This window comes from Monodelphis domestica, chromosome 3 (assembly GCF_027887165.1).
Source record: "Monodelphis domestica isolate mMonDom1 chromosome 3, mMonDom1.pri, whole genome shotgun sequence".
Taxonomy (NCBI): Eukaryota; Metazoa; Chordata; class Mammalia; order Didelphimorphia; family Didelphidae; genus Monodelphis; species Monodelphis domestica.
The window spans coordinates 290,140,647-290,167,559 of NC_077229.1; the positions used below are offsets into that span (position 1 = coordinate 290,140,647).

The window sequence follows — 26,913 nt, forward strand, 5'->3', positions numbered from 1 at the left end:
ACAACATGTAAAATAAATTGATAAAATGAAACCACACAGCAGTATGGCAAGACTCACATTAAAAGCTTTCAGGCGCTCAGCTTCTACTCCATCTGTCTCATTGACTTTCTCAGAATCTTCTTGCTCATCATGGTCATCTTCATCCTCGTCTCCTCTGTTCATTGAAAGGTCCTCAGCACCTCTGTCTACACTCTCATTCTTCCCAGATTCATAACTTGAATAGCTATGTGCAGGGGACTGAGAATAAAAGGAGAAGAGTCATTATAAAAATTCCTCACTTGATAAGGTTTAATTTTTATCAATTGTACCAAGTTTTATCAATTGGTAAACTGAACAATTTATTTTGTCATTTGTCAAATTGCAATTCCAATTGCAGATTTAAATAAGATTCTATTAGTATATTTATTTTCCATTCATTATATTAAATAATCATTTGCATGAAGTTATTAATATTTCATACCTAAATGATATAAAGTGGAATATAACATTTTTTGAATAAGTAACAATAATTTATCTAAACCAGATGATAAGTGTATATGTTTGATTAATCTATATTCCAAAAATTAACAAAGTATCCAGCAAAGTCTAAGAGAAGTATTAGTAAATTAAGAACAAAGGCACTCATTGAAATTTATAAAGTATTGCCTAAGAAATGAAAAAAATATTACTCATTATACCTCGAAATGGAAATATAGAGAGAAGCTCTATCAGGAAATAATTTCCTCAAGAAAGGTAGACACACAGTCAAGTCAATAAACATTTATTAAGTACTGACAAGTACTGTACTAAGAGCTTGAGATAAGGAGGAACAAGAAAAGTTCCTGCACTCAAGCAGTTTACAATTTAATAGAAGAGCTTATGATCTAATAGATATGCAGCAGTCAAGGCAATACCAGTTTAGAATACAAGTTCATTTGCAAAATATTATACAGAAGGGTTGACAAAAATATGGCATTATTGTTTCACAAATCATCTAAAAAAAGTAGAAAATAAACCCTTGGAAAGCTTGACATCAGGTCCAACTAAACCATCGCATCACCAAAATATTTGTAGATAAAAGCAGGAGGAGGACAACAGACAGACACTATGAGATAACGCTGCTGGCATTTTATAGTGATTTATAATTCAGTTTGAAAAAGATTATGTTAGGTGTCAACTTTAAACAGTCTCAATATCAGACAGTTTATATTCTGGGGTACTGGATACGATATGTACACAACAAAATAAACACAAGTCAATTTTAGGAGGTAGACATTTTAAACTCACAGAAGACAGGACAGACTTTGTTGATGTACTAACTTTTGGACCTTATAAGCTTTGTATGTGATATCATACAAGGAACTAGTAAGGAGACTTAAGAAGATGAAATTGGAAAACACAACTCAGCATAAATTCAAGTGCATATTCATTAAAAATCAAGTTGGAGGTAATAACATTTTGAAGGCATTGCAAGTGTTTTTTTTCCCTCTTATGTAACAAGAAAGTGGAAAATAAAAGGACTGGAAAAGATCACAGGTGTGGTTTTACCAAAATATGTGGCTTAGGACATATCATAAATATCAGAAACTTTTAAAAATCATAATTAATACTTATTAGAAAGTCCAATGAACATAGCTTGAACTTGATATATTAAAGAAAGCAAATTCATTCCAAAAATGGAAAATGGGTACTCAATCAAGAAGAATTTATTCCGAACATACTATATAATAAAAGGAATATCAATTCAATTAAAATCTGTGAGCACTTATTAGACACTGATTATGTGCAAGTTATTTGCTAAGCTCTAAAGAACAGAAAAACAAAACAAAAAAGAGTTCTTACCATTAAGGACCCCCTCTCTACTAGGAAAAGAGAGAGGAGGTTGAAATACTATGTGTACACATATATGTAAATATAAGATAATTTCAGAGTGAAAGAATGCTAATAACCAGAGAGATGAGAAAGAGCTTCCTTTAGAATGTTTTAATTGAGTTGAGCCTTAATGGAAGTTAAGGAATATGAGAAGTAGAATTGAAGAACAAATCCATTTCAAGTAAAGAGGATAATCTGTATAAATATACAAAGGTAGAAGATAAAATACCAAACTTTAGGAACAGGAATGAAGATAACCTGGTTGGCTGGATTGGAGAATGTCTAAGGAGGGATAATACAAAATATCCAGAAAGGTAATAGGAACTAGATGGTGAAGGGCTTTAAATGAAAAGCCAAAAAATCTGTGTTGTATCTTCATGGTAATGGGGAGTCACTAATGATTACGAAGTGATATGATTGAAGCTGTGCCTTTGGAAAATTATTTTGACTGTTGTCTAGATAATAAATTGGAGAGGGAAGAGATTAGAAGCAGGTGGACCAAATATAAGAACACTGCAATAGTCCAGTCAAGGAAGGTAGGAGGACTTGAAATTGAATCATGATTATGTGAGAAGAGTATGGATTTGAAAGACATTGTGGAGAGAGATTTTGTAAGCCTGGGCCACTGATTGAATACTGATGGTGTTTTATGGAAGAAGCAAAGATAACTCCAAGGTTATAGACCTAGGGAGATAGGAGGATTCAGTGAATGAAAAATAAGCAAACTTGGAGGATAGGAGGTTTAGGTAGGAAGAAAGTAGTTTTAGACTTGCTGATTTTGAGAAATGTATAAGAAATCCATGGGTTTATGCATTTACACCACACAGCAAAAACAGTAAAGGGAAAAGCAAATTAACATAAATTTTGGTGAGAGGCTTAGCTAGATCATCCTAAAAGCTAAATCATCATAAAAAGCTTTTAAGGATGAATCGGGAAGAAAGGAAACAGACAAAAAATGGAAAAAAAAGATTTGTAAAAATTTTAATAAATTCTCCATTAATGATAATGGAGCTACCACATTTGGATTATATCAAACTCTCTGATATACTTGGATATGCCTGAAAGTAAAACCAATATTACTCCCAAAGTGAAGAAGCATCCCAACTAATCATGGAGAAGGTCTGTGCTGGAGGCAAAAAAATTCTTGATGGCAGTAGAGATAAATTCTCTCAAAATAGATAACAGAACAAATGACATAAAGTCTTTGTGAAACTTATAGATATACTGTGAAGAAAATAGTTATAGTTTGGCTTATGTATCTATTTTCTTTTCTCAAAAAAAATTCTCAAGGTAATAATCAACACTTGTTGATTAGAGGTATCTTTGATAAAACTATGAAAAATAAAAAGGAAAGTTTTCACAAATTAAATTTTATATAAGACAAAATCTTAAGAGTTGCACAACTGACTGCAAGATTACAAAAAGACTATTGTGCTTGTCTGGTGAATATTTTTTGTTGACTATAAGAAAGCATTGGACTGTGGGGGAAAAAATCATGGTAAAGGTCCTTCTAACAAAGTATCTCTTCCAGTGCATTATGTTAAACTTATGTAAGATTTTTGGAAGATACAATAACAAAATACTTTTGATCAATGATCCACAAAGAAGAAAAATAGAGAGATATATTCTTACCAAAGATAATAAAAGGGTATCCCTACATAGAGTTTAAGTGGAAGACAAAGGCCACTTAAACAGGAAGGCACACAAATGTTAGCAGATAAAACACTCCAGATTGTACCAAACCCTACATTTGAAGCTTGCTAAGTGATAATCGAAATCACACAAAAAAGTTCAAACCGAAGATTCAAGCAGGAAAAAACATGTTAAGGAAGTATGGACAAGATTACAAAAAGTGATTTGATGGAAAGCACATAAAGCTCATGTATTGAAATATATAACCTAAACATTGTGGATAGACAATGAACTGGGCCCTGAATAGAATGGAAGTGAGAAAGCAAGACTGAGTTATATTTAGAAAACTGAGATACTCTAATAATCCAAAGCTTTTTTCCAAAGCTAGGATCCCTCTTTTTAATACTATTATTCTTTTGGAAATGTTATATGGCTGCATATTATGATATATCACGGTCTCTGATAGATTATAGTTCATATCATTTGAAGGATAATGGACAACTCTATTGCTTACATTACTAAAAATCAGACAATTGATAAACATTTATTTAGAGCCAGGTACTATGCAGGGTGCTGGGGATAAAAAGGAAAGCAAAGGACAGTCTTTGCTCTCCAGGAACTCATAATCTAATAGGAGAGAAAACATGCAAACAACACTTTACAAACTAGCTACACAAAGATAAGTCACAGAAGGCACTAGAATTATGGGAAATCAGAAAAGACTTCCTCTCTAGAGGATGAAATTTTAGCTGGAACTTGAACAGACTCAGGAGACTCTATAATTGTCCAGGTTTGCGGTGGTGATGAGCACCCGCACCATAACAGTACAGCCTGTTATATACAATGTTCACAATATTATTGTAGTTCCATTCATTCCAGGCAAAGGAGACAGCCAGTGAAAATGACAGGAGGGGGGAAATGTAGTTTCTTTTGGGGGGGATTAGCAAGAAAGTCACCTTCCCTAGACTGAAGAGTATGTGAGCAAGGATAATGTGTTAGAAGATGAGAAAGGTGTGTGTGGAGAAGGGTGTGCAGGTGGAAAATTTGCCACACCTGAGCTACATTCCCAGCAACCTTTTAAATTATGTCCTCATTTTACATAAGGAGGTTTAGGTGATAAATTTGGCTGAGACCCACGCTGTGAGCCTCTTTTTTGGGAGCTTGTGCTTTTGGTAAAGTGCTGCAGGTATGAATCTCTGGCTCTCTTTGCTCTGCTCACTTGACTGAAAGAATCCTTTTCCCTTTCCCTCTCTTTTTGATCATTATTAAAATCCTATATATTTTTAAATACTTGGAGTATTTATTCATTTTTACTCTTACAGCAGGTTATGGTGGACTTTGAAAGACAAAGAGCATTTTCTGTTTGATTGTGGAAGTAAGAGGGAGCCACTAGAGTTTACTGAATGGGAGAAGCAAGGAGTGACACAATCAGATCTACTTTTTAGGAAGTCCCTTCGGCATCCAAGTAGAGAATGGACAACAATGGAGAGACTGACTTGAGATGGAGACCAAGCTGCAGGCTGTACAATAGCCCAGGCTTGGGGCATTGAACACCTACACCACAATGGTGCAGGATGAAGAATCATCTGCTAGAAATAACATTAAAAGTATTATCTTAGGTCTGTGATCAGAAAGGGAAATAGACCAGCCATACAGAAAGAATAAATGAAGGATATAAGCTTTAGTTTAGGATAAGTACTGACATAACATCAAGCAAGATATGTCCTAGAAGCTGTCGACATTTTGGATTAATCCTCTCTGAGGGATTCCTGGGAGGATGTGGGCAAGAACTGAATAGGAAAGAAAAGTCATGGAGAACTTGCATTCTGCATCACTGGAGAAGCATTCACTCATCCGTTGAAATGTTCTTGTTCAGTTGTTTCAGGTAGTTCCAACTCTTCATGACCCCATTTGGAGTTTTCTTGGCAAAGAGAGATACTAGAGTGGTTTGCTATTTCTTTCTCTAACTCATTTTACAGATGAGGAAACTAAGGCAAATAGGTTCCCCAGCCAGATTCAAACTCAAGAAGATATGTATTTGTGACTTTAGGCCCAGCACGCCATGCCCTATGGTGCCACCTATCAGCCCCTTCATTGAAATAGCTCCATCACAAATAGATGCTACAGGTAGCCAATGAACTAGGTCAAAAGGAAAAGGAAGCGGAGGTTAGGCTGGATTACATTTGAGAAACTCTGCAGTGTTTTTAAATTGATCTTCGATACAAAAGTCAGGGGCAATCAGGGTTGCATGGCCAGGACTTTTGCTTCACGGATGTAATTTGCCATGGTGGGAGAGGCAGGTGTTTTGCCTCAGTGTTTGGAAATTTAATAGGTCACTGAAAGTGCCTGCTTTACTCTAAAGAAGTCTAAAGCCAGTCTAAAGAAGTCTAAAGGAGTGGCTCCTCCTGGTAGAATGGGGGCAGTGCCACGGAGTATGAGCAAGAGCAGAAGAGATCTTCCACTCCATCTTGGGGAATTTTCCAATTCTAGCTCCAAATTGTCAGATTGAAAGGAGAGGGACCCTGATGCATAGGGATGGAGACTAGAGGCCATGGATGACAGGTCTCTAGCTGCTACATAGCTCAGGGAAGTGAAGAAAGGCCTAGTACCAATTCAGACTTTTCTGCACTTTGAATAGACCCAAAAAGAAGTATTCAAAGAAGAAGACATTCAAAAGAAGTAGCTGTTCAGTGCCTGCCTTGCACCAAAATCTACCCAGATAAAGGAGGCAGCAGAACTTCTAGAGAGCCCAAGGATGAAAGATGCAGGAGGATGGAGAAGGGGATAGGCTTTTTTTTGAGACAAAATCAGGACAGGGGGAAAAAGAACTACACTGACCAAGTAGCATATATGGAATCTGGTGGATGATGACAAGGGAGGAGTTGTGAGGAAAATAGGAAGATAGGATTAAAAGTGTGGTTGTTTTCCTACAAAGGTCTTAAAGAGAGTCATGAGTAGGAATTTTGTTTAAGATCACTTTGGCAGCTAAGAATGGCCTAGAGTGAGGAGAGACTTGGGCAGGGAGACGTGCCAGAGTTTCAGATTTCTTTATTGCTATTATTTCAGTGATTCTACCTAGTTGTTAATCATAGAATAGAATTAAAATTACAAATGTAACAAAGGACAATGAAAAAGATGTAATGTGGGTGTTAAAAAGTCTCAGCAGGCTGCCCATGATTCTACCCTCTGTAGTCTCCTTCTCCACCCACTGGGCCTTTCCTCCTTCTTCCCTCAACCCTACAATCTGAGTTTGAATGATTCTCCTAGCTAGAGTTGAAAATCTCTATTGCCCTTATGTATCACAAGTGGTATAAAGCCATTACCAAAGATATGTATGAGAAAAGTAGACAATGGGCACCCCCTTAATTTCGAATTCTTTACCAATATAAAAACAGCTGCTAAAAATATTTTTGTTCAGATGGGTTCTTTTTCTCTTTCTTTGATCTCTGTGGGGTATAGGCCCAAGATGGGAATTCTCAATTAAAGGATATTAATAGTTTAGTGACTTCTTGGGCATTGTTCCAGATTGCTAGATTTTGGGACATAACCAGTGAAAGAATTTCTTGCACTTAACTATTTATATTTTTATAAGGATTTTGTTTTTTTTTCCTTTTTTGATTTTTTGGATGGTTGGGAGGCAGAAGAGATAAGTGCCTATTAACTGAAAAAAGTATAAAAGGACTTTTAAAGCACTGTTTACTGTTGTAAACACATTATTGAATCTTTGTTTCCCCTGACTAAATCAAATAGAAACTAAATGGCAATGAGTCTGAATTCTCTCTCTCTCTCATTCTCTCTCTCTCTCTCTCTCTCTCTCTCTCTCTCTCTCTCTCTCTCTCTCTCTCTCTCTCTCTCTCTCTCTCTCTCTTTCTGTTTTTCATCCTGTCTCTCTCTCACTCTGTCTCACTCTTTCTTACTCTCTAACTCTCTCTATGTCTCATTCTCTCTCTCCCCTACCCTCGTTTGTTCTCTCTGACTGTCAGTTTCTTTCTGTCTCTGTTTCTCTCGTTGTCTGATGGTCTGACTGACTCTCTGGTCTCTCTCTCTGTCTCTCTCTTTCTCTCTGTCTCTGTATGTCTGTCACTATCTCTCTGTCTGTCTGTCTGTCTCTCTCTCCATAGGTCCTGGAATAGGCAACACATTATGTAGTTGTCAATTATTATTAACTCATTAGTTAGGAATAAGCTTTTTAGCGATCAATAAACCAGAAGACTTAGAGCACATGAAATATAGGACAGGCACTTTGAAATAAGAGTGGTTGTAGGAAGAACAAATAAGCTTCTAGAGCATTGGGCACAATGTAGGGAAGGTTGGTCCAAGTGGTAGGTCTCAGCAGATAGTGAAGCTAGATTTAAAAGAGATACCAAAAAATGGGCAGATGGTTGTAAAAAACCTGTTGTATGTACTTAACCATTTTGCCTAGACTTAGTATCATGAGATAATATCAATACCCCATTTGGTAAAACTATGAGTTAGATAGTTGAATTGTTCCAGCTAAATGGAGAGTTAGGTGTGCAATGATTATCTCCAAGTTATTCAGTGAAATAATTTGTATTTCAATGATCCTTCTAAAAAGGAAATTTAAATTAACAAAAAATAAAGTCTCTCTGAAAGAAAAGCACTTAAATATGCAATAACCTTACTGACTGAATAGATACATAGAAGAAAATTGGATCTCTCTATATACATATATGTTTTCTTTGTGATTATATACATATAAATATTTATTTGTACACATCCATGTAGCAAATATCTCGTTTGTCTAGGATATGTGATTCCATTGATGTAACAACTAATATAGAAACTCCATGCAATTTTTTTGTATCTCACAGATCTTAGAGACTTGTCTGAGGACCTGAAAGGTTAAGGTATATCACATAGTATATTTTAGAGGCAGGAGGTGAACTTGAACCTTCTTGACTCCAAGAACTGGCTTTCTATTAATTTAGTTATACTGACAATACTAGCTGTATAGTAGGAAATAAAGAAGTATCTATTGTTTGACAGATGAAGTGAGTCTTAGTACATTTATAGTCTATTTGGGAAAGAATTATGCTATTATAAGGCATTAGAAAAATAATAAGATTTAGAGCTTTGGCATTCTTAGCAACTGCTTGATTCAGTCCTTTCATTTTACTAATATGGAAACTAAGGCTTAGTTTAAAAAAAAAAAGAGACGAGTCCCAAAGTCACCAAGAAAGAAGGCTTGGAAGCAAGAAAACATGATAGAACACAGGTCTCTTGGATAATATTAGACTTATTTGGAGAAAATGTAATAACATATTAAAAAGAAACTTTTGTTTGAATAATAAAGAATATTATGGATGTCCTAATCACCTACACAGAATATCAATTTCCTTTGCCTCATAGCTCCTCTTCTATTTTAAAGAAATACATTTTAGGAATCCTTTAGATAAAAATTTTGGAAGAAAATACATTGTCAGAAGAAATAATTTTAAAATATTTTCTCCTTAGTCTAGGCTTGCAAATGAACAATTTAAAGACAACAATTGTTGATAAAGTATACAGAATTCTGAGCTAAGACTCAAGGGAGATGTATAGTTTGGATAGGACAGGATTCCTGCCATTGTGGAGTTTATAATCTAGTGGAGGAATATGATATAGAGCAGATAATGCTAAGTGCATTGATGAAATGTTTTGAATATGGACAGCTAGAAATATCAACTCTAAAAAAAACTAGGTTTTAAAAATGGTAGAAATAGGATGCTGGCGATGATGAGAGCAAAAAATAGAAAGGGGAAAATAACAGGTTGTATTTGGAAGACAGAGTATTTACAAGTTATCTAGATTTTAGATTAGATGGAAGGAAACCAGAAGAAATAGGGCTGAAAACATAATGATTCCAGATTGTATAGAACTTTGAATATCCAAGTAAAGGAATTAAACATTATGCAGCAATAAACATTAGTCCAAATTAAGTCAATGTAAACTTAATACTCAGTCACTTCAAGGCAAAAGTAAAGGATAGATGGGGCCAAATATATAGAAAAACAGAGTTAAAAAGTAAGGTAGATGACAACCACAAAGGTTATTACTTGCCTAAATTCTCAGAGGTAGAAAGTGGCAAAGATGTGAATTGAGGCAAGATCCTCTAATTCCAAATTCATTGCTCTTTTGAATATACCATACCAATAAGAAGATAGAACTGTCACATGATTAATTAATTTTATGATAAGAAAGGAAATACTTGACTCCAATTTATATCCTTAGCCCCCAACCAACTCCATATACCTACTGAATTAGCCTAAGCAAGCTAACAGGCATGTAACTCAGCAGTTTGTTGTTGTTGGATCATTTTTCAGGAGGGTTTGATTTTGTGACCCCATTTGGGGTTTTCTTGACAAAGAGACTGGAGTGGTTTGCCATTTCCTCCTCTAGCTCATTTTATAGGTGAGAAAACTGAGGTTTAGTGACTTGTCCAGGGCCATAGAGCTACTAAATGTCTCTCACAAGATTTGAACTCATGGAGATGAGTCTTTCTGCCTCCAGGCCTTGTACTCTATCCACTAAGTCACTGTGCTATCTCCCTTGCTCAAATAATCTCTGCCTAAAATCCCTCTCACTACAGCAGCCCTGTCAAAACACACTGATTTTGCTCAGTCAGTGGAAGAAACAAGGAGGACTAAAAAAGTAGGGTGATGCAGTGACCAGCAGGGCTCAATACATGAATGGCAATGGAGCTACAAGGTTGGACCTGAAGGAAAAAGAACTAGAAACTACCAGATAAGGACAGCCTTCCTCCCCTATAGATTACTGAGAGTAGGAAACTAGAACTTATTGACTCTCATATTATCCCTCTCACCTCAGTACCAAGAAGCTGAGGTTACCTAAAAGTCCAGTCCTGGGGGTCTGTGTAGCTGTGAATGGGTGTGGAAGAGGCACAACAGAGTGAGGAGGAAACCAAAAGGAAAAAAGATGTGAAATGTGTGAGAGAAGCTGATAGACTAAACCTGAAAAGCAAATAAGTCAAAAAAGAGATCACAAAAAACAGAAAGTAAGTAAAACCTTAAAGATAAATAAAATTACTTTAAATTGATATGATTTAGAGGAAAATGAACTAACTACTTCCTGAAAAAGAAAATTCTATGAATTATTCAAGTATCATACAACAATGCCAAAACACTCTAAGATGATTCAAAGGAGAAAAAAAAAACTTTTAGAACAAAAATAAAAAAAAAATAGAAATTAACTCTGGCAGGTAATCAGAGCTCTATTTGCTAATTTTTTTAATAATAAAAATCAGGGTTACAAATATTTAGAACAGAATAAATGATGTAGAATCTCTAAGGAAATAAAAGTTCCAAGGGATCTTAAAAAATGCTAAACACAAAAATCAAAGTTAAGGAAAATTTAGCAGCAGAGAATCAAAAAGTGACAAGATTAACAGATTCCATTTCAAAGAGAAAATACTTTATCTCCTTATAAAGAATCAGAGATAATAGCTAAGGCATCACCAGTTTATATAAGAAATTGCTTACTAAATCTTATAGCATGTATTTTAAGAGTATTAGTAATATTGTTTCATAAAATTGCAGGGAATAATAGAATAAAATATAAACTTATAAAAAAGTTTGCCAAGCCACCAATTAAGTCAGGTGACTCTACGCATTTAAAGATGAAATTGGAAGATAACAAACTTAAAATGGAAGAGATCTGGCAAGACTTCTACAACAAACTACTTTGTGTATCGCTGACAGTGAAGCCACTTCGGATGAACGTCACAGATTTGGGTGTGCTGAAAGAGGTACATTGAAATGATATAAAAGAAAATTAAAATCAGAACTACTTTTAATTGAGCATACCCAGAGAAAGTGCATGTTGGAGATGAAGAATTTTAAATGTATTGAAAGAACAATACTCAAAATACCTGAAAAAAGAAATTATACCAAATGCTTAGAAAGAAAATATCCTGGATATTATTACTACTCCTATTCTTCCCCAAAGTGGGATATCAGTAATAATGGACAATGCCTACTTTCCCATTTCCATGTAATCTTTATAAAAGTAATCTTTATGAAGGGAAAAGCCATGGTTTTTCAAATGATATGCCATAGTATACACTATTTTTACTGTCACACCCTGACTGGAAGGTCAAATAATACAGGATATCATTGTGCTCACTGAGTATTAAAATATATTTCATTGCCAAGATTGTTTTAAAAGGTAATAACAAACTGGAATGGTTTTCATGTTAGAAAGATAGATTTGTCTTTTTAATACGCAGAAATGGTCATCGGGCTTTTGCTCTGAAGACCTTCAGGGAGAGGAACAGAACCTTCCTAGAACCACACATTTTTCTTTTGGAAAGATCTAGTTATAAGAAAGTTTTTCCTTTCATCAAGATGAAATTTGCTCCTGTGTAATTTCCATCAATTGTTCTTGGTTTTGCCCTCTAAAAAAGCATGCAAAAACAGGCAAAAAAGCCTTGTTCTTCCAAGTAAAAAAATATTTTTGAAAGTAAAGTGTAAATGTAGAAAGACAAAGATCCCCAAGAATAGTTTCAATATCATCCATTACTCAAATGTTATTTACTAAGTTCCATTTGGAAATTAAAACATAAATTAGAATTTATATAAAATCCTATTATTTTGCATAGAGTCCATACTCAATAAGCACTAGATGACTTTTATTTAATTAACTAATATTGCTTTCCAACTGTAGAAATGGTAATTAAAAAAAACGGTAAACCAGGATTTCATTGGTTATATGGACTTGTGGTGAGAAAACTGTCAATGCAGATTCAGAAAGAAGGGTTACTTCATACAGCCTTTAAGAGAGCCCTTTCGGGAGTTGAGAGTTTGAGTGATTTGTCCAGAGCTACAAAAGCAAGCTAATATCAGAGGCAGGTTTTGAACTCTGGTCTTGCTGGCGTGTCTCTACTACTCTGTTTACTTGGTCAGATTGCCTCTCTAAGAAAAGCAGGGTTCCGTTGCTCCCTTCACTATAAATGTTTGATTGTAAAATAATGTGCCTTATGTATAAATCACTGGATTTTTAGTAGTGAATGCCAGATATGCATTATATCTCCCTTATAATTGCCAGAATTCTATAACTTACTTTTTTTTTTTACATTGGCCCTTTCCAGAGAGGTTATTTCAAAGATCCAATAAATGAAACCAGCTGGCATAAATAGTTGTTTGCTCTGGATGAGTAGGTGAGTATCTATTTTCAAGGTTGAATGACATGGCTTCATTTAATAATTACTTCATTTTCCAGTGAACACTTTCCTAGGATTAGTCTCTCTTATCTATAAGTCTTGAATCACTAGAAAATTGTATCTTAAGGTGGACAATGCAAACTGTTAAGGAGCCCTGACTTTGTTCCAGGGGCTAGTTAGAAATGAAAATTTAATTTATGGCCTCTTAGTTACTAGGAAGCAGTAACTAGAAGTAAACCCAAGTCTTAATTTTTTTTAACTTTTTAAACTATCAGAATATGGTTGGAGAAAAGTAGATTTGGTGACTTACATTACTCCAAAACCTTCTAAAATTATTCTATAAGTGACCCCATTATTGCTTTAAGACCTAAGTAGATCCCATTGCAAAGCAGGAAAGCAAGTAGAGCAATTTTTACTTATGAGGCCCTTTCTCCCCTCCAAGACCTGCAAAGTATATTGTGGTAGGATTATTTTTACAGATGAGGAAACTGAGTTTTTTGGAAGACTGTGACTTTCCCATGACTTTCCTCCTGGAGCACAGCAGAGGAGGGTATTATTCATGAATAGCAGAGTCAGGAAAGCCATTCCATTATATAATACTACTATGAGTTCTAAGAAAAGACAGTAATTAGCGACTAGGAGGGAGGTTAGGGAAAAGATTTTCTGGAATTTGACTTGGGCTTTAAATGAGCAGAAATTAAAAAACTGGGGTAGGGGAATTATAAAGGGCAGAGGAAAAAGGAGGAAGGCATTTCAGTTACTCAGCAAAGCTTGAGCACAATGCACAGGTCAGGAAGGGTATGTTAAGTAGATGGGGAGCCATTGAATGGTATGGTTTAGAGAGAACATGGAGGGAAAAAGCTTATGATGGAAAGGTCTTATGGTAAAATCCAAGGATAAGGCTTCACATAGTGGAGGACTTTTTTTTTTTTATAAGTACCTGATCCAACTGACAATTATATTTCAGAAGGAAATACATGTTTCATAAAATGAAGCCCCAAGGAAACGAGTCATTGGAATATAGGAGCTTGAATTTCACCATTATCCTTAAAATAAAAATCAATGATGAACTGGGAGTACACAGTGTTAGAGTTTTTTTTTTTTTTAAACCCTTACCTTCCGTCTTGGAGTCAATACTGTGTATTGGCTCCAAGGCAGAAGAGTGGTAAGGGCTAGGCAATAGGGGTCAATTGACTTGCCCAGGGTCACACAGCTAGGAAGTGGCTGAGGTCAGATTTGAACCTAGGACCTCCCATCTCTAGGTCTGACTCTCAATCTACTGAACCACCCAGCTCCACCCCCCACCCCCATTAGAGTTTTTAAAATATCTTTTTTAAAATTACAATTTACTTTTTTTCAGTTTGTATGCATTTACAAAAATTTCCCATATATATGTGCGATAATCATTAATTTTATTTAAAAAATGTATATGCATTTACCTTTCTTCCTTCATATCTCTCACTACAGTAGTAAAAGAAAAATGGAAAACAAAATAAAGACATCACCATGTGGAAGGTTTGAGGGCAAATGTATCCTTAGATTTTATTATCATCTATCAACAAGATAATGTTTGTCAAAGCACACCGAAAACTCTAAAGTGCTATATAAATATAAGATGTTATTATAATCTGATGATTAATGTTGATAGAGAGTAACTTAATGATCTCCAGTACTTTATTGACTTTGGACAAATCCAATTCCACTCTCAAGTTTGGCAGTGCTGTCAATATTTGTGCAGGGTAAATCTTGGACTGAAACAATAGACATGGAACCGGATTATAAGACAGAAATAGAATCAGATTATAAAGAAATCTCCCCCACCAAATGTCTCCGATGCAGCTATGATACAGACGTAAGCTACTGACTAAGGTGAGTCCTGATGATAGAATGACATTCTTTACAGGCCATTATGCCCAAACCTAATGTCTCTGAAAAAAGAATGATGTCTAAATGTTTGGCCCAGCTGCAAAAACTGCCACAAGGACATTTGTGACAGCCATGCTTCTGCCAGCTGGGGGAATCAGTCAGCTGAAAGTGCTCACCGAGGCAGCACATATCCTCCACTTCATTAAACAAAACATACACTTGCAGGCAGTGCCCTAAACAATGGGCCATGCGCTCTGCCACCCAACTGGCTTCTGATCCAACCACATCAAGCACTTCAGTGAAAAGGTACAAAACTTAAAAAAGAATAATAATGGACATGGAGGAAATCATATTGAGTTTCCCAGCCTCAGTCCCCAAACAAGCACCCTAGCAGGTGGAACGCTCCCAGCTATGGCACTGATGAAACTAAAGCATGAATTACCATTACTATGGTTTATCAATGGTAGCTAAATCAAGGGTCCATTTAGGCAGATGAGTCAGTAGGAGCCTTGTCTGGCTCCTACATGTGAGCTGCTTTTGGTTTATTCTTTTATGACATTTCAGTTCCAAAATGACTTCCCTAGTAGAGCACACTGCACAGCCACAGCCAGGATATTAAATCTTGTCATTTCAGGGCAGCGCCATGGCTTAAAATAGTTCAACAGCTTTTAAATAATGGCAAATTAATGTAGGCATTCTAACCCCAAACTACATTTGGTATGAGTGGGCAAAGGCAGGGGAAAGCACATAAATATTCTTTAGATGGAAACAAAATTCAGAATTCCTACTTATCTATGCATCATTACATCATTTATCATGATGGGATCAAGGCGCATCGTCAAATAGGCAAATGTATTATTACCCATTTTCATTTTCCAGATGAAAAGAAATCAAGCTACTATATAGAGAAAAATCCTCTGTGGGCCTAAATAGAAAGTCATATCTACTGAGTCACAGTCTAAGGCTCTGTCCTTTAGCTTCTAAAAATAAGCCCAGAAAAAGAAAATAATTTTACTAATGTGAAACCTTCTTTCAAACACATGTAGCCCCTTTAAGGGGTTTTACTACACTATAATTTCCTTATAATTGTTTTAGAAGAAATCTTACTAAGGGGGATGAGTGTGGCTTAACAAGGAATGTCAAAACCATCCTAGTACAGGAATTTATTTACCAACCCCTTGATATATATAGATATAGATATTCTTATCTGTATACACTAAGGGGTTGGCAAATACATATTTATGATATATTTTGTATTATACATTATACATTTCACATATATTTATAATTTATAAATAGAAATATTTTACATCTCCAAGTATCTTAAACACTGATTTTCTTACAATAGGTTTTTAATAAATGGTTATTTGATGAATGGATGAATATTATTTTATTTCATAGCATGAAAAAACTGTGGTCAAACAATAGGGTGCCCCATAAGTGTTAGTGCTTCAGACTATAATAACTTCAGAAGTATAAATACTAGAAACTTACAATAGGAACATCTGAAAGGTTTAAAATAATTTTAAAATATCAATAGATTTCTTATTAACAGTACAAATACTTTGTGTTATAGTTGCTCTAGTAAATTTTTAAACTTTCTGAAAATTTCATCAGTGCTGCTCAGTGAATGACAGAAAAGATTACATTTGTAAGCCAAGTCTTTGAATTTCACAAAGAATTTGGTTTTGATGCACTGACAATTTTAATGTGACCCCATATCTGGTAACAGAAGTGGCCAAGATTTATATGAATTCTCTCCACCTCCAGAGAGGGAATTGGTCAACTTTGAGGGCAGATTGAAGCATGATTTTATTTTTTCTTTATTTTTCCTTATTAGGGGTGTAGATTTTCTTTTGCAATATTGTTACTATGAAAATGTGTTTTGCATGAATATACATATTTCATAGAGGTGTATGGGGTGCTCAGGGAGGAGTAGTATCTCTGGTATGGAGGGCTTGTCGTGCCCTTCTAGGGCAGCTCTCCAAACTCTGACCCTCACCTGACACCCAGCTCTCACTTGTGGCTTCCAGTAGCTGCTAGCATGCGGCAGTGGCCACACACTGGGCAATGGCTTCGACAGGCCGGCCAAACCTTGTGAGGGTAGCCATCGGGTCATCGTCAACCCCTGGTGAACTAGGGCTTTGCTCACCCAGCATGTGAAGACTGCTTCGGTGGAACAGGCGGAAGAAACCAACAAGAAGGTTCAACGGCTGAGAGGGCGACGCAGCAAAGCACTGTGGAGTGCTTAGGGGGTGATGGAGCACAAAGGAAAACAGGGCCATCCAATGCAGCTGAGGAAGTCTCCAGGCGTAACGCTTTTTCGTGCCACTGGACCCAGGCTTCCAACGCAGAGAGAGTGGGACTGTCTCTGTGCATCGACTTTTCCACTTAAATCTCCTTCACGCACAAGTGTCTTTGTGCACACTCATCTACATCACAGATGAAAGCGCACAAAGACAAACATCATCCTCGGTTACCGAGAGACTACTACTACATATTTCATATTATTAGCCTTTTTGAGGGATTGGGGAAGAGGTGTGGGCAAGGGAATTTGGAATTCAAAAAAAATTTAAATTAATATAAAAATGTAAATGTAATTGTGAAATATTTAATGATGAAAATTATGCATAATATATTTGTGTATGTATCTATATGTATTTTCATGTGTGTATATATGTGTATATAAACATATAATTTACAGAGATGATCTCTTCTGATCCATCAATCTAAGAAACTGACATCCAAAAGTTGTTGCCTGTGCAATTCATAGTGACAGGGCATCTTATTTTGTTAAAAATTGAAAATTATTAATTAAAATCTTTGATATTAAATAAGTGTAAAAGAAACATAACCAATTTAGTTTTCAAATGATTGGTTTTGTAAATTTATAACACTTCTACTTCTGAAGTTATTAAAGCCCCAAACTACCCTAAAACATTGGGGACACATTTTATATAATAAGCTGCAGTAGGTTTTACATAAAACAGACTATCTTAGGAATATCCCGCTGAGAAGAAAAGAAGCAAAATTTGCATTTGATTAAATACTTATTTCTTTAAAGCATAACTTGGCTTTATTATTCAAAATTAAATATTGGAATTACTTTGCTACTTCTGTCTCCTTTACGTTCATGTCTAGGAACTATAGATGAATTTGTGGTCCTGTCCCAAACCCTGTTACTTTTTATTTATACTTTTTCACTTGGTGTACCTTATCACCTTATCATCTCATTACGGTTAAATTATTATCTTAACTCTTTTTGGTTTTCAGAGCCCTTTGTGACCTGACTGATTGGCCTTCCTACCTTTCTAACTCATCTAACATATTACTTACCATCCTATATCCTTTTATTCATTGACACTGTCCTTGTTTTTCTTCAGTCAAAATACTCAGTCTGCTAAGGAAGCATTATCCCTGGCTGTCTTCCATACCTGTAATACTCTCCCAAATCTTTACCTCTTGGCTTCCCAGCTTCTAGCAAGTTTCAGTTAAAGTTCTACCTTCTGCAAAAACATTAATGCCTTCTTTCTGAAATTGGCCTCGATTTATCCCATCTGAACCGTGTTTGTACTTAAATGATTATATTTTGGCTCCCTCATTAGACTCCTTGAGATTAGGGACTGTTTATCTTTTGCCTTTCATGTATATCTACTACTTAGCACAGTGTCTAGCCCATAGCAGGTGCTTAGCAGAGATCAATTGACTGATGGACTATTATGGGAGAAATTATTATTTATCATTAAAGGGGAAAATTAAGCATCTTCTTGCTCTTGGTTTACACTGGCCCCTGATATGAGCAAAGGTTGAGGGGCAAGGGTGGGACACATTAATTATTTGTATTTGTTCTCTTTTTAAAACCGATTATAGATTTAGATTAGATTGTGACCTTGCTATTCGTTTTTATTTGACTCTGTGTATCTTCCATTATTTGGGTTCATACAGAAAAAAGTAGGTCCAAGAAAATTCTATTACCTAGAATTTCTTACTTCTCTAGACCAAGAATCTAGAACTGAGGAGCACTCAGTTCTTTTCCTAAACTCTGTATGAAGGACTAGTTTGAGCAATTGTAGAGTCAGTAGAGGTTTTGCAGAAACTAGGGGGCAGAAGGTGGTAGAGACTAAAAAAAAATAAGCAAACAATATCCATAGGCAAAGGACAATTTCTGTGAGTTAAGAGAACTCCAGGATAAGACTCCAGAAGAAGAAAACAATTTCAGTAATAACTGCAAATAGAACACTAAAAAGATATTAGATTGGTAATGCAAATTCTGAAAGCCAGGGATAAATGGAGTAAGAGCTAAAGAGTGTAATAAGATGTCTTGAAGGGGAAAAACTTGGAGAGAGAATAAACAACTTAGAAGAGAGGCATGGAAATCTTACCAAGATAATGGATCCCCAAAACAGAATGGAACACTACATCAAAATTCAGTGATTAAACTGGACATATTTGAACAAAGTCCAAAGCCAGAAAATGGAAAGGACAGTTGAGATAGCTATTATTAAAAATCAATTGATCAAAAGAGAAGAGGATGGAGATATATAAGATGGACACATGCTTAGACAGCAGTTCGGCAAAAGATGTGAATTTTTGTGTGTGTTTGGACATCAAGCTCCATATAAATCAATACTGTCATAAGGCAGCCAAAAAAAGCTAATGTGGTCTTGGGCTACAGTAACAGAGGCATAATTTCCAGGAGCAGGGTGGTGGGGGGAGTCATAGGTTCATTGTATTCTATTCTATTCATTTGAAGCATTGCGCTCATTTCCAGATATTCCAATTTAAGGGCATTGACAAAATGAAGAGTGCATTAGGGAAGGCAAAGGATTTGGGTGTTTTAATTTGAACTGGGAGTGTGACAATGATAGTTGTCTTCAATTACTTAAAAGGTATCATATATCAAGAAGAGTTTAGACATGTTGTATCAGAATCAAATGGGTACAAATTGCAAAATAGCACATTTCTACTTGCTTTTAGAAAGGAAAAAAGTCAACAAAAATACCCCCTAACAATTAGGTCTGTCTAAAGGTAGAGCAGTTAGGTGGTAGAGTGGATAAAATGCAGAGCCTGGAGTCAGGAATGACCTGCATTCAAATCTGACCTTAAACACTTAGTGTGTCTTTGTCTTCAGTTCTGTTCCTCATCCATAAAATGAGCTGGAGAAGAAATTGGCAAACCACTCTAGAATCTGTCACAAAGAGTCAGCCATGACTGAAATGATTGAACAACAACAATCAAAGTGGAACAGTTGGAATGGTAGCCTCACTATTTGGTGCTTAAGCTTGAAAAAGAATTTTACAATGATTGGATGAATACTTTGGTACATTATAGACCAGATTTCTTTTGTATAAGAGTAGATCTTGATGGCTTCTGAGGTACCTTCAATCTCTCCAATTCTGTAATTCCTTGATAATTTCTTTTATTACAATTTTTAAGAGTTCCTCATTTGTTACAGCCTGCCTACACACCATGTACTTCCCCGTTTTCTTCTGTGTGGTACTCATGCTCAATTACTCAGAGGTAGTTGTATTTGATGTTCTGCTGCCACATAGCAGCACCAGTAGAATATTAATATAAAAAGATGGGCTTTTTTCATGGAAAATTCGCGATCAGTAAAAGAGCTATGTAATTTCCCTAAAAAATCCAAACTATTTTTTATTTAACCCTGGGCCGAAATTACTGTCCAGTTGTACTGTCTGGATACATATACTATGGACAAACTCTATAGTGTGTTCATTCAAATGCATGATAAAATTTAGACAACAGAATTCTATGTCCACTTGGTCTTTCTGGTGTGAATGGACAAGCCAGACTCCAAAGGTTGATTACAAGTCTCTTCTAGGTATGTTATTATCAGCATGGTGTCATCAAACATTATCTAGAGTATCTTATGATCCATAGGAAGTCCTTCTTTGACATACATATAGTTTATAGTTAACATTCCAATTATAGTAGTAGATACCTTTGGCAAGCCAACATCATTTTTTAAAAATGTAACTTCTGATGTTTATTACCAAAAGGCTTTAGAATGGTGCTGTTTCTATTGTTTTATTTGCCATGGAATCTTGGCTGATTTTGATTCCTGCTTGGGAAATAAAAACTTGTAAAATATTCTATAGTAGTAGTTTATTGTGCAAAATGAATTTTTGTTTTGTAATCAATAAACAGTAAAAATAAAAGGTGGGATCTTAGAGTAGCTACAGTTTTAAATTATTAATGGAAAAGTAAAAAATATAGCCCTTTGCTGAATATCATTTGCGACAGCGAGTTTGCTCTGTACTAATATCCTCATTGATTGTTCTTGTTATGTGTTGAAAAAGTTAAAATGAAGGGAGCTGAGGCACAGAGTTCTGGTATGATCAATTTTTTTTTTTTGTAAAACATTACTTTACCAATGAACAGAATCTCATTTTCCTCAACAGAGGTAAAACCCTGAATGAAAAGGACAGTTCTCTTTTGTAATTTGGGAAGTACAGAACAAAGAATAGGACTTTGTAAGTGGGTGATAAGTTATACCTGGTTAAAAGAACCTGACATCAACATGATTGGTTACAGAGCTGAGGTGGGGGGACAGTAGGATTGGTTAGAAATTGGGAATGAGGGTTGGCAACAACTCCCTCCTCCTGTAACTAAGAAATATTTATTGTTTGCAAGGTCAGAGACAGTGGACCAGACTTCTCTGAATAAATAGCAAACCAGACATCCTTGAAGAATAGGTTGGTGCAAAGATATTAGACAAGACTCCCCAATGTCCATCTCCTTCCCTCAGAATAAGAGATTTCTTCGAGGTAAGAATAAAATAGTGATTAGCAGAAGAACTAGATTTCCAAACTTAACTCATTACAAACTTGCTGAATTTATGAACTAGATTCTGAGACAAAGAACCATGATTTAGTTGGGTACAGAACACGATTAATTATAAATAGGAACAATTAAGAAAAGACAGGATCAATCTGATTATTTCAGTATAGAGGATATATAAATATAAGAATGAAAGTCTTGTAGGTTGCAGAGAAACTTCATATCCATATAGTCAAGTAACAAAATCCTATTAATACAGATAAAATAATAAGAGAAAAGAAATTGTGGGAACAAGAACAGGCAAAGAAGTGGAAAACATCTCTATTTTCATGATATGATGGTTTGCTTAAGTAATTCCAAATATTCCATAAAAATCTGAAGCAATAGTGGGATACATTTAAAAACTAAAACCGTGAAATTAACAGACCAACAGAAGGCATAGAAAAGGAGTCCATTCAAAAAACCTGAAAATTTCACAAAAATATCATGAAGTTAACCTGCTAAGATATGCTCGAGATTTATATGAATGTGACTACAAAACAATCTTTACAGAAATTAAGTAGGACTTACATAATTAGGAATATATATATATATTGATCATGATTCACCTGCACTAATATAACTAAAATGATGCTTTAGTACTATGTACATTAATTTACAAATTTAATGTGATATCAAGCAAAGTATCAAAGGGTCATTTTATATATGTAATGAGATAAAAGAATAATAAAATTAATCTAAAGAGCAAAAATATTAAGATAAATAATGAAAAATAGAAATGAAAGAGTTATTACTGTATCTCCAACTTTAACATAAAATAGTAAATGTCTCAAGTAATTGATACTGGTTAAAAATCAAAAGTTCAATCAAAGAAACAACAAACTAGATCAACTAAGCCTGAAAAGAAATTGGTCAGAGTAAGCTAGTAAGTATAATATGTCACTTGATGATATAATTAGTCCCCAGGTATTCAATTATCATCTTTAGGAATTGAGATGATATGTAGCTAGGTGGCACAATAGATGGGATGCCAGGCCTGGAGTCAGGAAGACCGGAGTTAAAATCCAGTCTCAGACACTTAACTAGTTGTGTGACACTGGACAAGCCACTTAACCCTGTTTGCCTCCGTTTCTTTATCTGTAAAATGAGCTGGAGAAGGAAATGGCAAAGCACTCAAGTGTCTTTGCTAAGAAAACCACAAATGGGATCACAAAGAGTCAGACACAGCAACAAAAGGCAAAACATTCTGAGATTTATTTACCTAGTCCTAATCTTTCTCCTTCACTCCAGTCTTACTTTTCCAGTTGTCTTCTGGACATTTCAAACTGGACACACTGTAGACATCTTAAGCTAAACATATCCAAATCTGAACTCATTATCCTTTGTCTCAAATCTTCTCAGTTTATAAACTTCTTTACTCCAGTTGAGATACTCACTATCCTCCACAATTCAGGTTTCATTTTTAATTATTCACCCCTTTTTTCTTGCCCCTCCTGCAATCTTTTGCTAAACTTTGTCAATTCTTTTTTCACAACATTTCCTGTTTACTTTGACATTTATCCCGTCCTGGTACAAGTCTTCATCACCTGATACCTGGCTAAAACTCATTGGTCTCTCTGCTTCAAGTCTTTTCCACTCCCTCCCCAACCCCATCAATCCTTAATCCATGTACAAAAGTGAACTTCCTAAAGAGGTAAAAGTCTTATATATACAAACAGGAAAAGTTCTTCACATATAAAAATAATTATATAAGCACTTTTTGTAGCTGCAAAGTGTGAATAATAAATTGAAGCATATAAATGAAATAGAATATTATTATCCATCTAGGAAAAAGAAGAATTTAGGGATATGTAGAAAGATTTGCATCAAATGTTCCAGATTTGACTAAGCAACATAGAAGAACAACTTACACACTGATCACAATAATCTAAGGAGAAATGATGTTAAAAACATTAGATCTCTAATCAATGCAGTGAATAATCATGATATTGGAGGAATCAAAGACGAATTCCTTTCCCCTCTCAGACAAGTGTTGAAAAATGAGGCACAGAGAAAGACTTGTATGTCTAATTTGCTTTTGCTTAACTGTATTTTTGTCAAAAGATATCAGTTCTGAGGTGGGCAATCGTAAAGAGGCACATGATCAAGAAAAAGTATCAATGAATAGTCATTTTCTTTGCTTACATATTTATGGAAGAAATAAGAAAAAGCTACATGAAACAAAGACATTCAAAAGAAAAGAAATGAGGGGAAGAAGGAATGAAGGAAATAAAGAATCCTGACCTTTGAATCACATGCCATGGGTTTAAACTCCAACTCTCTTCTTTGTAAATTAGACAATCTTATTGAATTTCAGTTTCCTTATTTGTTACCGGGGATATAGATACTGGCCCTACATATTTTACAGTGTCATTATAGCAACCAACAAGTACTATATGTGAAATCTTTGAAATAACTACACCAATGCATTAGAGTTAAATAGAGCCACAATCTTTTACAAGAGAAATAAATATTGATTTCAATTCTTCCAGTTTCAAGTTGCTCTCTCTTTTATGGGAGAACCTTTGAAAAGGAGCTAAGGTCATTAGTTAAGGTTCAAAGTAGATGAAAACACTGGACTTCGAGGGATTGCATAATTCAAATCCTGCCTTAGAAGTTGAATACTTTAATCTCTTCACCTTCCTTTCTTCATCAATAAAATCAGGATAACAATAAAATTTTTCTTCAAAAGTTGTAAAGATCAAATATGTTCTATGTTTTATATATATTATCTCATTCCATCTTCAAATATTTATGTACTGAAATACTTGAACAATTTTCTGTAAATTTTCATCCATGTTAAAATATTGGCTTTTTTATGTTTCTCTCTGTGTCCAAATTTTGACAAGGGAATAATTACAATCTGATTCCCAAATAGTATCAGTCATATATTGTCTAAGAGCAAATTATGTTTGTTTTTGTTGTGGTGGTTTTATCTAAGAAGGGATTATCTTTATTTGGTTCAATAGAAAGCTAGGACTATTTTCTAATTACCTGATGAATATAAAAATAACTATAATTATATTTAGCTGAAACTTAAGGTTCTATTGGGCATCTTCTACAAAGCACCTTGTTCACTTTATTAATTATTCAGATTTGCATAAACTACAAACAACTGAGAACCACACTTCTTGTCCAAGGTTCTCCATAGCTATGAGGATTGGGCATGACAGGGATATCATATTTAACTGCTAAAAACAGCATCAATATCATTTAAAGTTATGTTTTGAATAAAATGACAAGATAGTCACCAACAATTAAGTCTCATAGTGCATCCTGTCTACCAGGAATAAAACTATTTGCTACATTTCGGTTCTAATATACATTTAAGATAAATGACAGCAGACTATCCAAACAGTTGTTCTATGAAAGAATGAACTGGGATGATGGCAAACAGGCAAGATAGAGGGAGACACATTCATGAATAGAATACCTTTAAGCACTGTGAAACAGTGTTTGATTTCTGGACTAGAAAGCCATCAGACACCACTGACTCATAAACTAGCTGGAATACCTAGACTACATCTAGCTACCAAAACTAACTAACTAACTAAATAAATAAGAAAGAAAAAGAAAAAGAAAAAAAAGCTCCTTTTGAAATTATAGGTCTTGCCAACAGTTGCTAAGGCTACTTACCAGAGAAGAGACCTCATAGGGACAGAGCAAGTTTCCTCAATGTTCACTCGCTTTTTAATCCCTTGCAATATGCCCTCTGACCCTGCTACTCTAATGAAAATGCTTTTTTCCAAGATTAATAATGATCTTTTAATTACTAAATCCAGCAGCCATTTCTCAGACCTCTTCTTCATGAATTCTGCAGATTTTGATGATCATTCTCTCTCTCCTCTTGCAACCTATATTTATACCTCTACCTATAGGATTATGTTTATACTTATATACAAAGGACTATATCTATACATATACATATAGGCTTAAATCTATATTTCATTCTATTTTGCTGAATTATCCTCCATATATCAAAACCCAGATCAAGTAACCATTTCCTACAGGTAATTATGTTTTTAAAATATATAACCAAATCTATGTTTAATATACGATTATATGTATTTAGATACAAATACACATAAATGCATTCACATACTTACTATACTAGATACTGGAGATGCAAAGACAAAAAGAAAACAATTCCCACCCTTGAGGAGCTTACTGGAGAGAAACAATTACACAGATATGCAAATGTAATATATATATATATATATACACATACACATATTTTACAAATGAAAAGAGTAATATATGTTTATGTATTAATACATATACTACATTTGTATAGGTGTAGGTCTTATTTTTCTTAAGTAAAATGTAAACTTTTTATGTGTGAGAATCATTTTTCTTTTTGTCTTTATATCTCCAGTGCTGTGTAAAGTGCTTGGCAAATAGTAGATATATAACAAGTACTTGTTCAATTGATTTAAATTAAATTATGTATTAATTAAATTAAATAAATGAATTAAATTACTTAAGAAGATATGGAGCTAGGAAGAAACTTTAGAAAACATCTAGCCCAGTGGTCTCCAAAATTATTTCAATGTACCCTCTGATAAGTAAAAACTCTTTCAGAGCAAATAATACCTATATATGTACATTTACTTCTTTATGAATTATGTACATATACTACTGTCCTAATGGTTTGACTTATTCTAACAATTATACAGAAATGAACATTTTAAAGGATAAAATAAAGATAAAAGATATTTGGTCCTAGAATCAATAAGAAGTCTTTGGAGATTATTGATTAGAAGAGTGACTTGGTCAGGTTTTTGCAACTAGAATATCAGTTTGGTAGCTATAGAAGAATGGATTGGAGAGGAAGAGACTTAAGAAAATGAAACCAATTAAGAGGATATTCTAAAATTTCAAAGGATAGATGATGAGGGCTAGAACAAGGATGCTGGTTGTGTGGTAGACAGAAGGGGAGAGCTGTGAGAGTGTAGAAATGATAACACTTGGCAATGGACGGATGCGGAGAGGGCAAGTGAAGAACTGAGAATGATCCCAAGGGAGGGAACCGAGTAACTGGAAGAATGATGGAGCTCTGGTCAGAAACAGGAAAGTTTAGAAGTCAGGGTGGTTTTGGAGGAAATATCTGTAGTGATTCAAGCATACTCGACTCATGTGATTCACTGTCCCAACAGTGGAGGAAACAGGTACATACAGGAGGTTGGAAAATAAGCTGCAGCTAGGGCAAGGTGTCATCATGCTGAGAGCTGGGAGAATTTTGAGCTGTTGTTGATACCTGGTCTCCCAATACTATCAAATGCCTGTATTTCCAAAGGCAAGAAATAGAAATATGAAGGAAAAAAATGGTAGAGATTGGAGGCAGTCCTGGATACAGTAGTGGCTGCATTTAAAAGCAGTACTTGGGAAGGAGTAAGAAGTAGAAGATATGTGGTATGAAAAGAAGATGAATAATAGTGAAATTGCAGAAGCTACTGAAGCATAGACAGCTTTATTCAGTGTATAGGTGTGGGAATAGAGTGACGATAGAATTCTGCATTGTATACGCCTATGGTAATATTGGCATT

The 26,913-nt window shown here is 35.0% G+C and overlaps 1 protein-coding gene across 5 annotated transcripts in view; it reads right to left on the reverse strand.

Moving 5' to 3' along the window:
* Positions 1-26,913, reverse strand: part of NOL4 (nucleolar protein 4) — a 438,053-nt gene that overhangs the window by 97,666 nt on the left and 313,474 nt on the right. For all 5 annotated transcript variants that reach the window (XM_056823865.1, XM_001380265.5, XM_016431542.2 and 2 more), the window contains exon 7: positions 58-237. In XM_056823865.1, the coding sequence (XP_056679843.1) occupies positions 58-237 (180 nt within the window). The remainder of the gene's footprint in view (positions 1-57; positions 238-26,913) is intronic.